Genomic DNA, 16,719 nt, shown 5'->3' with positions numbered 1-16,719 from the left:
AATAAACCTCGACCTCACTAACATGATGATCTGACCAACATGATGGTTTGACAGATCTAGCTAGTGGGCCTTACTGTCCGGATTCTGTAGCATCACCATCATCGTCACACCTAGTCTGCCTAGTAAGGCAATATAAAGATGGCTGATTAACCATCAAAAAAGAAAAGATGGCTGAAAATAAAACCCTCAAATTTTACTATACCACTCACTTTTGTGTTTAGCATAATCTGTAACTTCAAAATATACTAACACCCCATTCCATTTCAATTTTTTAGATTTTTTCCTTGCATTTTAAAATCCACTTGTTTTAGTCCAAACACCTCTTCCCTCGTCTTATGAGAAATACCCCTTCAATTTGATATCCACACCCTCTTAAAAAATCAGTGTCATACGATATTACTAGCTGGCCGATCTTCCCAAGGTTGATGATATTTTTCGTCACCAACCTAGCCACTAGCCACTGCTCTTACTTTTTCTTTCAATTCTTTCTTATGGTTTTACAAACTTTACATTTTTGTTTGTTCTATTTTAGTTTTGGTACCTCACTTGAGGTGAGTTCTTGAATTGGTAGCTCTATTCATTGAGGTGCCTCGATTATCTTCTAGGTCATAACCGAATGAGTAAATCATGCTCACATGAGGATTGATACATAAAATTTAACCACAATGACTTGCCCATAGAAGCTCATTCTTGTTCATTACAGTACTGGTCCATAGTCATCAATTTCCATGAGGATAATTATTCCACACTGACTCATGAAGACCTGCGCACTTCTCGCTCACTAAGACAATGATTTATTAAGACATATAGAAGTTACTACGCTCATCTTCCAAACTCATCTTCCAAAGGACATCTTATTCAGCATCATTAACAACACGCACCTATCAACATCATCATTGAACATTCATCAACTTTCAACATTGTGCACAGAATTGGTGGATTTTTATTACATTTATTATTGAAGATACTTTACTGTAATCAAACAAACGTAGATTTTCAATCCACATACGATTGATGGGTCATATTAAGAGTACACGAGATCATCGATATCACGGCTGATTGTTTCAATTTCAGATTAGGCAACTAAGTTAAATGAGGTATGTAACCAGGATAAATAAGGTAACACCATCTTTCTATATTTATTAGGGCTGCAACTCGGGTCGGGTTTTGGAGAACCCAACCCTACCTGAGAAATATCTCGGGTCGGATTTTTTTCCGGAAAACCCACGATTCCCAAACCCGGCCCTACCCATGATAAATCTCGGGTCGGGTCGGGTCGGTTAGGGTTTTTTCACGTTGACGCAATTTTTTAAGGAAAATTCTTGTTTGGCAAGGCAACTCAACTCATAGAAGCAGAAATTACACTCACATTACACTTGAATCAAACAATGATGTAATTACACTCACATTACACTTGAATCAAACAATGCTGTAATCAAATAATGTTGTAATTACAATCAAACAATGTTGTAATTACAATCAAACAATGCTGAATCAAACACTTGAATCAACTCAACTCATAGAAGCAGAAATTACACTCACACGCAATAACAGTGGGTGCGTGGGTTTTCACTTTTAACTTTTAACTAACAATAGAAAAAAATGTACATACTATAACTTATGTAACTCGGGTCGGGTCGGGTCGGGTTGGGCCCCTTCAAACCCGGCTCGACCCGAGATTCATGCGGGCTTTTGAATGCTCGACCCGGCTCGACCAGAAACCCATAAAACCTGAACCCAACCCAGGGTATTTTCGGGTCGGGTCGATGCGGGTCGGGTAAAACCCGGCTCGAGTTGCAGCCCTAATGTTTATCCCCTGAGTGCCCTATATAATTAAGCACTCCTCAGAGTTATGTGTAAGCAATCATGATTAGTGAAACTCATTTCTTAGCTGGATACATCAATGAGTACAAATTGTCCCATTCATGACTACTCTCTCTCTCTCTCTCTCTCTCTCTTTCTTTCTGTATATATGTGTGTGTATTGTGGTATAGAAATTAAAGAACAAGGGAGAGAATCACATCCAACCATCTCTGCCTCCATTCATGGCCGACTCCATCTATCTCCCTCTCCAAGAGAAGATCCCACTCAAAAACACTCTCCACAGAGCTGCAGATATTCTAATCTTCATTCAACTCCTCTCTCTTCTCTCTTACCGTCTTTTTTACCTCAGAAACCATGGAATCATTTGGCTCTTTGCTTTCCTCTGTGAATCCTGGTTCGCTTTCGTCTGGGTCTTGTTTATGAATTTCAAATGGAACCCTTGTCATTACAAAACATACCCAGAAAGACTATTGCAAAGGTAAATCTTAAAAAAATATACAAATCAATTCATGGCTTATTCAGCTTATTTTTTTTTCATGCTTTTTGCAGGTAGAAATGGGGATTTATGGGTTATGAGCTTCTAGCCTATTTTGGCCATTCCAAAAAAAAAACAAAAACATTGCTTATTCAATACATAGCCTATTTCATACGTGGCTTATTTGATTTGATTTTATCTTTTCTCCTTTTTTTTCTATAGGTTTCCAGATCCTCCTTCAGTAGACATGTTTGTCACAACTGCAGATAGTTCCCTCGAACCGCCGATCATCACGGTCGATACCGTGCTTTCATTATTGGCCGTTGATTATCCGGCTGATAAGCTCTCATGCTATGTTTCTGATGATGGATGCTCACCTATCACTTTCTATTCATTGGTTGAAGCTTCAAAGTTTGCTAAGATTTGGGTTCCATTCTGTAAAAAATATAGAGTTACAGTCAGAGCTCCTTCACTGTATTTCTCTGCTGAGCCTAAGATTCCCTTTGAGCATTCATCTGAATTTGGTGAGGAATGGAGAAAGATAAAGGTCAGTAAATAAATACGTAAGTAAGGTTATATACATCTATAAATATGGTAAATGATATTTCCACCCTCTTTTCCACCATTTCCTTAGAAAAAGAATCTTCATTAACATGCAAGATAAGCACATACACATATTAGCACCATTTCCCCAAAATAAAAAACTCCACTAATTTCCTTTTTTTTCCATAAGAGAAGTTGAAGCAGGAAAGGCATTTAATTGTAACTGCTTAATAAATGACTAAACAAGTAATCATTAAATTACGGTCAATGATATACATTATGGGCACATTTGGCTGCCAGGAATTTATTTTCATGATAAATCGGACATCTTCAAGTGTGAAGTCTTTGAAAATTAGGGAATAAGATCTTGGAAACGGTTGTTTCCATGATGAGAAGTTGATAAAAATCGGAAACAAAAAACTCTGCTCAAAACTGAATCAACTTTTTTCGGATTCTTAGCAACTTCTCTCTAGGATTTGTTTTCCTGATTTTCAGGGACTTCACACTTGAAGATGCCCGATTTATCATGAAAACAAATTCCTAGGACCCAAACGTGCCTTACATGTAGTATAATTTTGGGGAATGTCCGGGCAAAACTTTTGCAACGGATCGTTTAAGCTTTTAGAGTAATTGGTAGTTTCACAATTCACATGGTATCAGTCACAGCTGGTCCTGAGTTCAAAACCCAATAACTCATTGATATTAAAAATCTAAATGTAGGGCCAACCCAAAAGAGAGAGGTCACATGTGCCATGTGTACGGCCAACCAAAAAAACAAAAAGAGGGGCCAGACATGAGGTGGCAGTGTTAACCTATAAATGATTGAATAACACCAACTCTAACATCTAAAGCTTATGGAGTAATTGCTGTTTCACACAGTGCTCTTCAGTTTAGGAAAATAACTATAATTGACAGTAGTTCATCACCTATATGTGCAGGAGGAGTACGAGGAACTGAGTCAATTAATTAACGAGGCAGTGGAGGGACCCACACCGCAGAACCTGACTGGGGAGTTTGAGGTTTTCTCCAAGGTAGAACGTGGGAATCATCCGAGTATAGTTAAGGTATTGGAAATGAATTTCATGTGTTTAGAAATTCTTCTCTATTTACACCCTCTTCCTTTGATATATGCTCCCGTTTTCAATTATTATTATAAGAGGTTCGATTTTTTAAAACTAAAAATAATAAGATGGTCCTTATTTATGGTGACATGTGTAAGAAACAAAGAAGAGAGTTTCAATCTTAAGAAATTGCAAAAAAATACATTGAAATGACTAAATCCTTGAATAAAACCATTCACGTATTGGGTCTACAACATTGTTTTAAATATAGTGACATATAGTCCAAGGGTTAAGTGTTTGTGGTCGACCGACTGTCCGGTCCGTCGCTAGAAATAGAGTGGGGCCCACATTATTTGGGTGACCCGAATCATTCATTTGTTGGGCCCTGTAGTAGGTAGGGCATTCCCATAAAATCTTCTCCATAGGATGATCCTAACCCTCCGGTCGACCAGAAACACTTTTTCGATAGTCCAAATGTGTGCGGTTTTTATATGGTGTTAGTAAGTAGTTGCAAGTATTTTTAAATGAATACAGTGGGCACTGAATAATTTGATGATCCAAAACAGAGAGGTTTACTTTCTAATGTGGATTGTTGTTTAATTTTTTGTAGGTTATATGGGAGAACAAGGAGAAGCTTCAAGATGGGGTGCCACATCTAATATATGTTGCCAGAGAGAAACGGCCAAAACATCATCATCGTTACAAAGCTGGGGCTATGAACGTTCTCGTAAGTAAAGAAAATTCCAAATACACAGAGACAATACATAGGATGACCACAGACAGGGACAGACCAAATATGGTTTGTTTGGATGCAGGGAAATTTTATCTTGAAAAGCTTTTCCATGGGAAATTAATTTTTCAATGTTTGGTTAACTCATTTTAATTTTCCAATAAAAATTATAAGGGCGTGGCAATACCAATTCCCTTCATTTTTCTTATCTTTTTCTTGGATGAACAGACAAGAGTGTCCGGAGTGATGACGAATGCACCATTTATGCTCAACGTGGACTGTGACATGTTTGCGAACAATCCACAAATCGTTCTCCAAGCAATGTGCCTCTTGTTGGGGGCCAAGAACGAGCAAGAGAGCGCTTTCGTTCAGTGCCCCCAGTTTTACTATGGAGGCCTCAAAGACGATCCTTTTGGAAACCATATGATAGTCATGCAGGAAGTAAGTAAACAAATTTCTTCCCTTCTCTTCTTCTACTTGTAACTATGTGTAACAAGAGTAACACAAATGTTTAAAATCTCGGACTCGGATAGGAAATCACCTAAGACTCAACTGAGTCGGGCGAGCTTACACAATTGACTTTTCTTAGGGCAAAAGGCCCAAAATTGTGTGACTCGGCTGAATCGGACGCCGAGTTTCTAGGACCCGTCTGAAGGTGCAACATGCCCAAGTTATTTGGGAAATGATATCAGCATAACCATGTTTTGATATTTGCACGAACCCATCTTGTCTTTTATTAGTTAAAGAGCTGTATAAGGTTATTACAATTCCCAAAAAGCTCTCACAAGCCAATTAGAAAAGAAAAGACATGCTAAGTTTGTTCAATTATTAAAACATGGTTGTGCTGATAACATTTCCCTTTTATTTTCCCTTAAAAACCGTGATATTTGTTTTAGGTAAATGATTTTAGCGCTCCAATATTTTTGATAAACATTCGCTCCACATGCTTGTCGTGTAGTATTTAAGGGCTTTAAGAGCTTTTCGGAAACCGTAATATTCCTCTGACAGCCCGTTAAATACTACACGACAAAAGTTGGAGCGCATGTTTATCAAAACATTTGGAGCGCAGAGATCATTTCCCTTGTTTTACGCTCAATTTAAGTCGAAAGAAACAGAGCCTAATGTAAAAAGATGTGGGTCAATGAGTTTCCATTTTTGAAATGTAGTATGTGCATTACTTGTGATTTTTACACAGTATTTGAGCCCTGGAATAGCGGGAATTCAAGGACCCATGTATGGAGGAACAGGATGCTTCCACAGAAGGAAAATCATTTATGGGCTACCGCCGGATTACGATGAAATTAATTTATTCAATGGTAAATCTCTCTCTCTCTCTCTCTCTCTCTCTCTCTCTTCTTTGTTTATTTGATATTGAATATACCCAACTAATCTAAGTCCTCAATTAAGTAGGGAATGTGTATGATCATTGGATCATTTCTATCCCTTTTTTAGCATGATTATATTTTCTTTTGTTAGATAAATTACACAAAGAACAGCTTATGAAGAGATTCGGAAATTCATCCGAATTTTTAAACTCGGCCGCTCATACTATATCGGGAGCAACCAAAGAAATTCTTAGTCGGGGCGATCTTTCGAGCTCTCTTGACACGGCAACGAAGGTTGCCGATTGCCAGTATGAGTTCAACACTTGCTGGGGTAAAGAGGTGAGCAAGCACAAAAACTAATCATATTTTAATTATGTTAATTAGCTTCGTTAAAAAGGGATTATACTATTAGATGCAATTTTGAATGAATGATTGGGCCCACCCACATGGCTTCAACATGATCGTTAATTACGATTGTCCCATTTGATTGATTTTAGGTTGCACGAGATTTCAATGATTGAGCAAACACAACCCTAATTAACGATCCGATCAATGTACCACAAATGTGTTAGAATGTATTAGATCAGATCTTTATCTAGAAACAACTGATTTTCTCGCTATTTTCTTTGGATTTTTCAATATCTTTCAAAATGGACAGTTAAGAAGTCCTCAAATTTTCGTACAATTTTCTAAAATCTTTCAAAATGTATTGTTAAGAAGTCCTCGGATTGTAGATTGGCTAGAGAGGGTGTATCCAAGGAGAGCATTGAACTGTTTGATCCCTTCCGCCCTAAGTTGTATAGTTTATTTTAACTATCTTCTTTGTATCTTGGGGACTTTCTCGGTTCCTGTCTCTTTAATGAAATTTATCATCATTCAAAAAAAGAAGAAGAAGAAGAAGAAGTCCTCGGATTGAATGGTTAAGAGTGTCAAATTTATGTAAGTTCCCTGATGAAATTAGATCTTTTGGGCCCACCATAATACGGGTCATTGCAGGTAGGATGGGTGTACGGATCTGCCACTGAAGACGTACTGACGGGGCTTAGGATCCATTCGATGGGTTGGGCATCGATCTATTGTGCGCCGGACCCACCAGCTTTCCTAGGGTGTGCACCTATGGGTGGGCCGGCTTGCTTGACTCAGCAAAAGAGGTGGGCCACGGGCCTTCTCGAAATCTTTGTGTCCAGTCACAGTCCTTTGATAGCTACAGCTACGAAGAAGCTTCGTTTCAGGCAATGCTTAGCCTACCTTCTTCCAATGGTGTGGGCCCTCCGCTCTATCCCTGAGTTTTGTTATGCCACTTTGCCCGCCTTTTGTCTCCTCACCAATACCTCTTTCTTGCCCAAGGTACGTGAAGACTAATTATATTGTCTCTGTTCACTAATATTTACACATTACAAGAAAGTAGGGTTTTGCCAGTAATCCCCACCACTCTAACCTTTACCGGTAGAAAAATTTTCCCCTCTTTGATTCTGTTTCTTTCCATGTAAAATGGACGTAAAATTTTGTTTTATGTTCTTTTTTTACAACATAAAACAAATTTTACATCCATTTTTACGTCGATAGAAACGGAGCCTTTCGGTAAAAGTCAACTTTCTTGTAGTGACACCCTCTGTTTGGTTGCTTGTGGATGGGTGGGAGATTAGGAGAAGAAGAAGTTAACGGGAGATCAAAAGAAGATCAATCAGCCTCTAGGTTGAAGAACGTATCCTTGACCACTGAACTAGAGGCTTAAACCCCATAAAAAAAAAAATAAAAATAAAAATAAAAAAAAAATAAAAAATATATATATATATATATATATATATATATATATATATATATATATAGAGAGAGAGAGAGAGAGAGAGAGAGAGAGAGAGAGGAAACTGTTGGTGCGCTTAAGCGCCCAATCACATGGGGGCCCACTTTGTTAGGATGATCCAAAGCATTCATTTGAAAGGCCCTTACATAGATGGGGGGTGTACCAAAAATCAGCTCCAAAGAATCATCCTAACCCATCCGTTTGTGGAGGTCAAAATGGACAGACATTGTTTGTCCACAAATCTGCGCATTTTTGTCCTCCACAAATGGAGGGGTTATGATGATCCTATGGAGCGGATTTTTGGTACACTCCCTATCTATGATAGGGCCTTGCAAATGAATGGTTTGGATCACCATAGAAAATGTGGGACCCATGTGATTGGGAGATTAAGTGCACCATAAGCTTGGTGAGCTTAAGCGCACCAACAGTTTCCTTACATATATAAGCGCACCAACAGTTCATAGATTCAGGGGCATTTCATCTGCACTATATAGTGGAAAACCATATAAATGTGAAGTTTATTTTAGTCAATTAAACTCAGCATACATGTAAATTTCTCTACTTGTATTATAAATCTTATAGATAATGAGAAAACTCAGGTGGTCCCTAATGTTACAAAATATAAAGTTTGTCAGGTGGGTGGCCTTGAGGCTATTTACAATCTTATAAATGTAAAACTTCATTTAACTATTATATGCCTTACATATGTATATATCTATGAATAGCCAACAAACAGCCTAGCTCGATCCCAAGCACTACCCTCAGTTGCAGCCCCAGGTCCATATAAAGCAGTCAATCTACCAGCAGCAGAGGCTGCAGATACATGTCCACCTATTTATCTACTACCATAAGCGGGAGCAGTTGCAGGTATCGAGTGTTGTGAGGGCTTTCATTTGTGCGTTAAGGGCAGTTTCTGTTATAGCACTAGGAATCGAGCTAGGCTATTTGTTGGCTATTCATAGATCTGGAGTTCTCTTCTATTGCTGATTTAGCTGCCTTCTTTCAGAACCTTAGTAGCGAGTCTCTTGTAAGGGGGACAGGCGGTGAGATTCGTGTTATAATCTAAGGCTTTACTTTTATGGCAGCTGCAAAAACAAAAGAACTCCATCCTTTCCCGCGTCTCCTACTCCTACCTTCGTACTGCAAGCCAGCCTTTAACTCGAACTCCCGTTACCGCTGTCCCTATTGGCTTGTCTCCATTCGTTTGCTTTCCCGGATTGTGCCATCCTATTAGCCTCCCCATGTTTGCCTTCCTTTCACTCCGGCGCCTGTCTTGTAATTATTAATTAGTAATTGGCTGATTAAGATCAACTGCCTCCACCATTGGTTGTTCTTAATCTCAATCCCGTAGGAATGCTCTTGGTCTTGATAAAACCAGATCAGGATCAATTGCCGCTATCACTCCCTATGCTTCTGCGTCTCATACCCCAACCCCCTTAACTAATCGATGCGTTTTGGGGGGGCTGCTCCCTTTGGCAACATGGGGCTCAGGAACTAACTATAAGTATGCTTCGGGCTCCCGATCCGAGAGGGACGCGAGATGATGATGGGTCAACCGCGACTGGAGCTGCTGCTTCCGCTTGGTGAATAGAATAAGCCCTCATTCTGGTTTTGGATAAACGACTTTATTTTGATCTTCTATTCTATTTCCATCTGCTTCTGGAAGTGGATATGCTAAGCGGTGGCGGTGCCTCTCCCACTGCTATTGGTGGGTTCGAATATGGCACAGGAGTCGCTGTTCGGACCACTGCAATTATGTCTCGATCGAATATCCAAGAGGTGACTTGTACACCTTTTTAGTTTGACTCTGCTAGCTCGGAAGCTGATGGATCAACAATGGTAACTCGAACTGGCGGTATAGCTTTGTTGGGGGTGAACTTACTGCTCCCGGCTTTCCCTCATAGAGGTAGACAGGCATATTTTGGGGTTCAAAGTCGAGCGAGGTAAACGACTGATCTTAGTCAACTCGGTTAGCTTCCTCTGCTTCAGGTGGTGGGACAACCACTGATGCGGACAAAGGCTAGGTAATGTCTCTCCAACTAGCTCTACCCCGGTCACTGGGTCAATTATCGGCCCGGTGGTTCTTTGACTGGAACCGGAATAGATCTTGGGCGAGGTGGTGGTAGGGAAGCTGCTGGTACTAGTATCGAAACCATAAGGGGCGTTTACGCTGGGACTGAAGCTTTGATACTCGTGCCTACGCAGCCTCTGTTCGCATCTCTCATCGATTCCCCTATGGAGAAGAGGAATAAATAAGAGCATTCATTGGTTGGACCTTTATGCTATCAGCCTCTGCTATTGAAACTCTTTCTATACTATACGAGCTGCAGGATCATTAGTATCACCCACAAAGGCATACATAGAAGGCAGTATCTCACCCGGGTCGAGATCTGAGGCCGGTGCAACAATCCATTGATCCACCGGAATAAAAGCGAGCAGCATTTAAACCACAAAAGCGATTCACTTGGTTCCAACAGCAGATCAAAATCGGGGAGCAGAGCCAATCACAGATTAGGATCTCGTCCCACCTGAAAATTGCGTTGAAACAGCCCTTGATGACCCAGAACGACTGAGTTGTAGTTGAACCATATCCGGTGAGAGATTTGGTCAACCGAGTTGAAAAAGAAGCACCTTGCCCATATTGATACCCCGAAAAAGGTATTCCAGTTGCATATCGGTATCTATACGCCTCTACTCGGTTTGATAGCTTGTTAAGGTTTGGAACCCTTAGCCGGGGGGAAGGAGCTTACCTTGGATGACTTGTTCCTCACCTCAGGGTCATCAACTGAAACTACTGATGCTTACTCATATGCTGGCCGGTCCGGTTAAATCAAATTGGATCTGCCTTAGTCTATACCTATATGGGTAGTGCTATTCCAATTGGTTCAAGGTAAGCAGCTGAAGCAACTGCTGGGGGTACCTATCCAACTGTCTCTGCCGCTGGTGGAACTGGATATCGATCCAACGGGTTCGGACGCGAGCGAAGGGAAGCATTGTACTATGGTTCATTGGGTGAGGATGCTAGGTTACCAGGTTCTCAAATCGGGTATTGAACCGTCTCTTCCTCTTGCTGCAACCTTTGCCTCTATCTCTACTTCTGGGTCTTGATCTTGAACTCAAACTGATGCCTAACTGCCTGAATCTCTGCTTCCTTCTACTACCAGCGGGCTAGCCTTAGTTATGATTTGTATATCGATCCCTTGGTTGGAGGACGGATCTCGCTACATACTAAAAGGATGTTAATCGCCGCATTGGAACTACCTACCATGAACCTTCTACCCCGAAATCCCACCACTTAGAGTCCATAAGAGGTTGCGGGATGGGAACTATCGGGGCAACACCCTACCAAGGGAAGGGGAATCCATCAAGGTTTTTGGCTCGCAATAAAGCTAGGGTCCTGATCGAGCAACTAGTAGTCCTATCTATCTACCTCTCCAGACACAATATCTTGAGTACCTATGATGGTGACCACATCTGCTGGCATGTGATGTTTGGACATAGAATCGAGTCCTTGTGAATGGGCAGAGCCAGGTGCTCTTATTTTACGACGGTAGGGACGATTGCTTCCATTACTGACCAGAAACACACCAAATTCTCCTTTAGGTGCTTCAACTGCGGTATAGGTAGAAGGAGCTGGTACAGAAAAACCTTCTGTATAAGGTTCGAAATGGTGAATTGAGGTAGAGTAGACCGATGATCCTGTAGTCATTTGGCCGGCTATTGAAAGAAAAAGCTTGCATCTGCTCCCTCTATTGTATAACCGGTCCCATCTCTCTCCAGACCTAACGTGGTAGTTTCCCATCATAGGGCTTTCTATCTATAGATTAAGCTATTACCAAGGAGCTAATTCGTTCAGAACTCAGTTGACTGCTTCTATAGATAAGGCGGAGCGTCCTTGGCTCAGCATTATAGCACATAGGGCTTCAGCGCTTCGCTAACTCGAAGCGCCTCGCTATGAGAATGACGCTTCGCTAATGCGTTGCGTTGTCAGCTTTGCTACCGACGCTTCGTTCTGAAAGTGCTCTGCACCGACGCTTCATCTTAAGTGCTTTGCTACCGAGGCTCAGTATAAAGTCCGCTCCGCACCGACGCTTCGCTAACGATCGGCTAAGTCTTGAACCTTCGTGCTGACCGTTCGCTTTCTCAGTAGCGAAAGCGCTTCTCTTTGCCCCTTAAGTAGAAGGATAATATTATATATACACGGTCACGGTTATCCCGGACTGCGTTCCGAAAAAAGTGGCCTACTTGAAAGAAAGGGCGGGCACTCTCGGCTCGGAGGTAGGCACTCTCGTGTTTCAACCCCACTATACTTTGATAGTTGTGGGGCACTGTGTACTTACAGCCTCTACGATAAGCAAGTGAATGGGGCCGGTGCGTGGCGAACGGAACGGTTCATCAAGCCATTTCTCGCCTCAACCCCCTAAATAGGAAGAGGGGTACTTTACAAATAGGGGGCAATTGCTTCACACCTGACTGTGATAGCCCTCTCGATACCTTATTGGAGCTTCGTCACTAGTGGCCGGTTTCCCGTCGCTAGAGCGTTTTCCCGCCCCAACGAGGAAGGTGTTAGTGGTTTATCATTGGGTAAATAATGCTAATCCCTCTTTTTGTGCTACTCCTACTCCTAGGGCGGGAAGAAGATAAGAAAACGCGAAGCGTTCTCTTGGTTTCCCAACCCGTTGCTTCTAAAGGCTGCCCTCTCTCGGCTGGATGTTGGTCCAGCCTACTACGAGGATCCCGTATCCCGTACATCGTCTTTCTCCCTCCTGGGTCCCGTGGTTCCTATGCCGCCGCATTTCCCGGTCCTTTTCTTTTAGTGCTTCGACCCGAAGCGATAGCTTCTAGCTAGTTCAGTGGATAAGATGGCTGCGCTCCAGCTCACTCAAGAATGGGACTGCAGTGGTCCGCCGGCAAGCTCGTTCTGATCTTGGACGCAGTACATTGGAATCCTGAAGCACCACCACGAACGCTACCGCGCGTCCGCCTGCGGTGCGGTAAGGCACCACCCTGTTGTGCCAGCAGCCAACTCCGGCGTGTCAGCTTAGTTATCCTCATCAAGCCACAACCTTGATGTCTAGCTTCCCAACTGGTAGACGGTTCCTTTTCCCCCAGATCAATGAAGAAGGGAGAAGTCAGTTGATTCTTCCGAAGAACCGGAAGCGAAGCGCTATGCCGGGGTGAGGGGACGGGAAAAGAAACTGCTCCGAAGAAAGAAATTGGGGTTCCCCATGCTTCTCCACGCCCAACGAGATGCGCCAACCTCGGGATGCTTTACTCCTAACCCCACAAGGTTCCAAGACGGAGCTTAACCTGAGTCTCGGTTAAGAACGGCGATGATCTACGTTTCACACGGCGCACGATTCCATGGATAGTTTCATCCGACATCGTGATGGAGGACATAGCTTACGATCATCGGCTTTGATCATGCCACTAGGCATTTGATTAGGACATCGCACAATGATCCGAACACTTTGTCGCATCTCTTCGATACGGATACAGTTAGGGGTGTAAATGGATATTCGAAAATTCGATTACCGAATCCGTTTAGGAGATATCCGGTTCTTAACGATCCGAATCTGGTAAATGGTGCATCCGATCCGTTTAACATCCGAATCCGACAAGTACATCCGTTTATCCCGAATATCCGCATCTGTATCCGTATATCCGAATTCGTATTCGAATTCGGATATCCGGATTCGCATGCAAACTCGGATATCCGGTTACGGATGCAGATATTCGCATTCGAATTCAACTTCAATTAGATAATTTTGGATATTTAACCAGTTGATTTAAAGTTACAGACATGAATCAAATTCGGATACGGATACGAATTCGGACATTCGGATATGATTTATTCGAATTTGGATATTCGGATACGATTTGAATCCGGATAAACGGATACGGATAATATCCGAATTCGAATAATATCCGTCGGATGCGAATTCGGTAATGAATAATAATTATCCGTCGGATTCGGATACGGATATTGAATATTGTAATCGAATACGAATTCGGATATAGCACTATCCGATTCGAATTCGATCCGTTTACACCCCTAGATACAGTAACGATCATAGCGATCTCCTCTGGTACCTACTGGTACGTCAGGATCCGATTGGTCATGAACATCGTAAGGTGCTGCTCTTCGCGAATCCCAGCATACCCCAGGTTGGGATGGGTAGGCCCACCACTTCACTTTCACTTAGGCCCGGGCCAAGTCAGTGGGGGGGGGACCCTGTCGGGCTCCTTCCCCCCCAAAACAAACTGTACGTGGGAGTTTCCCTTCATACAGCTCGAATCATTCTCAGATGCCCCTATTAGTCATGGAGGAATCCTTTCCTTGTTTGTTGGGTTGGTTCACGCGCGCAAACTAGCACCGGCCGCAACAGCAGGGGACTATGACCAATAGAGTCAGACACTTAGCTACATCCGCACGCAACAGAAAGGAATGTGGTTCTGGTTGAGGCTTTCTTTCCCTTGCCCTTAACAGTCAGAAATGAAGTGGTAGTGGGGCGCAAGTTAGTGAAGGGCGCGGAGTCCGTGCCTTCCGTACCACCACAAGACTGGTCGTTCTTGGGCGGATCCCGCTCCTAAACATAAGGGATAGGGGGAAGGGGGCCGGGCCTATCATATCAATAGGGTTGTAGAAAGAGAACCCGGCCACCTATTTCATTCGACGTTCCGGGGCAGGGGCCCGCCCGATTCGACCGACCAATGGGGCGAGCTGATCTGCTTTGATCCAAGAGAAAGCCCAGTCAGCCACCTTTTCGGTGCAGGTCACGTGACCTACAGCTCGGCCTTCGCTTTTTGAGGCTTCCTCTACCCACATCTCTATGTGCCCGCAGCACTTCCATATGGAGAAAGATGGGCTTACCATGTTCCATCAATAGCACCTAACCTATGCCGATTTTGGCGGACCGTGCTCCACCCCAGTGAACTCATGCGGTTCCGACGTGCCCAGAGGCCAGAGGCGAATCCGTTCACGGTCCGTAGGACCAACACCATTCGAAGGTGGGTGGCCCGCCCCGCCTAGAACAATCATGTTTGACTGGGCTTACACACATTCGCTCACTTACGCTGTCCCCCCTCAGCTCACCCTAGTCCCGGGTACGTCGTCTCCAAGGCTTCACACCAAGTCTTCACTGACATAATATGCATGCTTGAGTAGGGTCAGGCAGAACCGTTGTTGCCTGATGGGAACTTCCCCCATATTGCTATCAATGTCTTCATGTCGCACGACCTCTTAACATTACACCACTGAATCCCCAATCCTTTGCTTGCTGTGCAGTGACAGTACCAATATCCACTAATCGTTGTTTCCAGATACGGTTGCCGGTTGACATCTCTTCTGATTCGTCGATACGAGAAGCAAATTGTTGTGTGGAGGAATCAATATCTCGACATGAGAATATATATATATATAATATTCTCATAATAATATAATATTTTTAATAGTTATATAGATATATACATATGTAAGGCATATAATAGTTAAATGAAGTTTTACATTTATAAGATTGTAAATAGCCTCAAGGCCACCCACCTGACAAACTTTTTATGTAGTAACATTAGGGACCACCTGAGTTTTCTCATTATCTATAAGATTTATAATACAAGTAGAGAAATTTACATGTATGCTGAGTTTTATTGACTAAAATAAACTTCACATTTATATGGTTTTCCACTATATAGTGCAGATGAAATGCCCCTGAATCTATGAAATGTTGGTAAAAGATCCTCTATAATTCCTTAAATACCCTTGAATCTATGCAATGCAGGTGACAGAGCCCGCGGTGTTGATCCCCACTACCCTTTTCGTAATTTACCACTTCTACACTCTCTCAGAGTTCCTCGCCTGCCGGCAATCTGTCGGCGCATGGTGGAACAATCTCAGAATGCAAAGAATAACATCGGCAACTGCTTGGCTGTTTGGTGTCTTGAGTGTACTACTGAAGCTCCTAGGTTTATCCGAGACCCTCTTCGAAGTAACGCGAAAAGACCAAAGTACCCTTGACTCCAAAAATAATGTCGATGCCGGAAGGTTCACCTTCGACTCTTCGCCGCTCTTTGTTCCAGCCACGGCTCTTCTGTTGGTGCACCTGACCGCACTCTTCGTGGGCTTTTTAAGGGTTCTCTCCGGTGGGCTCGAGCCCGCTTTGGCCCCAATTGAGATGGTTTGTAGTGCATGGTTGGTGCTGACCTTGTTGCCCTTTTTAAAAGGGCTTTTTAGGAAAGGAAGTTATGGGATTCCATGGGCCATCATATACAAAGCGTTGGCTCTTGCATGGTTCTTCTTTCACTTTTGTGGAAGGGTTAAAAACATCCAAGAGAGGTAAAGTTGAAAGTCTTTGGGCCGGGTTTTGGGTTGATTCCAACTCATTTTTTAGTAAAAAGCTCAACCAAACCCGGCCGAAGCAAGTTGCAAAGTTAATCTTGTCCAACTTATTATGTACTCTTTTATAATGTCACCTTTAAAGGTGGGGGCATGGATTCATTTGATAAAGGGAATATGTTTTGCTTTGATAAAAATTTATTTCTTGAAAGAACATTGCAAGACAAACTAACTGAAAAGAATTCTTGGCTTTGCTAAAAATAAATAAATGAAATGAACAGGATTGAAAGGTGACAATGTGCATGTGAGCCTCCCAATGATGATATCACTGTGGGGTTCTCCACTTCAGGATTCGTTTCAAGGCTCTGTTTGTATTCATTTTTACAACATGAAATAAATTTTACGTCCATTTTTACTTCGAAAGAAACGGAGGGGGTAAAACAAATTTTACGCCCATTTTTCCTCTTAAAAATGGCCAAAATTTTGTTTTATGCCCATTTCACACCTGAAAGAAAGTATTAGGCCATGTTTGCAATCATGAATTTTTTTCATGAAATTATCACATGATTGAGAGGGTAAGATGGGGCTAAAAAGAAGGAAAAAATCATTTGTAATTTTATTAGAG

The 16,719-nt window shown here is 42.4% G+C and overlaps 1 protein-coding gene across 2 annotated transcripts; it reads left to right on the top strand.

Moving 5' to 3' along the window:
* Nucleotides 1-1,935: 1,935 nt before the first annotated feature.
* LOC143869782 (cellulose synthase-like protein H1) lies at nt 1,936-16,291 on the top strand. 2 transcript variants are annotated; one of them, XM_077376340.1, is made up of 9 exons: nt 1,942-2,302; nt 2,522-2,846; nt 3,781-3,906; nt 4,514-4,630; nt 4,862-5,074; nt 5,829-5,949; nt 6,110-6,297; nt 6,955-7,305; nt 15,541-16,291. In XM_077376340.1, the coding sequence occupies exons 1-9, from the start codon at nt 2,046-2,048 to the stop codon at nt 16,096-16,098; spliced, it is 2,256 nt and encodes a 751-aa protein (XP_077232455.1). In that variant the 5' UTR covers nt 1,942-2,045; the 3' UTR covers nt 16,099-16,291. The 2 variants fall into 2 exon arrangements, with proteins under 2 accessions (XP_077232459.1, XP_077232455.1); XM_077376344.1 differs by lacking the exon at nt 6,955-7,305 and having other exon boundaries at nt 1,936-2,302.
* The last annotated feature ends 428 nt before the right edge of the window (nt 16,292-16,719 follow it).

This window comes from Tasmannia lanceolata, unplaced genomic scaffold (genome assembly GCF_043159265.1).
Source record: "Tasmannia lanceolata isolate RefF3 unplaced genomic scaffold, GAP_Taslan_0.1 ptg000002l, whole genome shotgun sequence".
In the NCBI taxonomy this organism is placed as follows: domain Eukaryota; kingdom Viridiplantae; phylum Streptophyta; class Magnoliopsida; order Canellales; family Winteraceae; genus Tasmannia; species Tasmannia lanceolata.
Note: the sequence above shows the minus strand (reverse complement) of the source record. Positions and strands in the feature narration are given on the sequence as shown.

Excerpts from the sequence above, each read along its gene's own strand:
- LOC143869782 (XM_077376340.1), top strand. The coding sequence starts at position 2,046 with ATGGCCGACTCCATCTATCTCCCTCTCCAAGAGAAGATCCCACTCAAA. Across the intron at positions 4,631-4,861 it reads CTGGGGCTATGAACGTTCTC|ACAAGAGTGTCCGGAGTGAT; the intron begins GTAAGTAAAGAA and ends TTGGATGAACAG. Across the intron at positions 7,306-15,540 it reads ATACCTCTTTCTTGCCCAAG|GTGACAGAGCCCGCGGTGTT; the intron begins GTACGTGAAGAC and ends TATGCAATGCAG.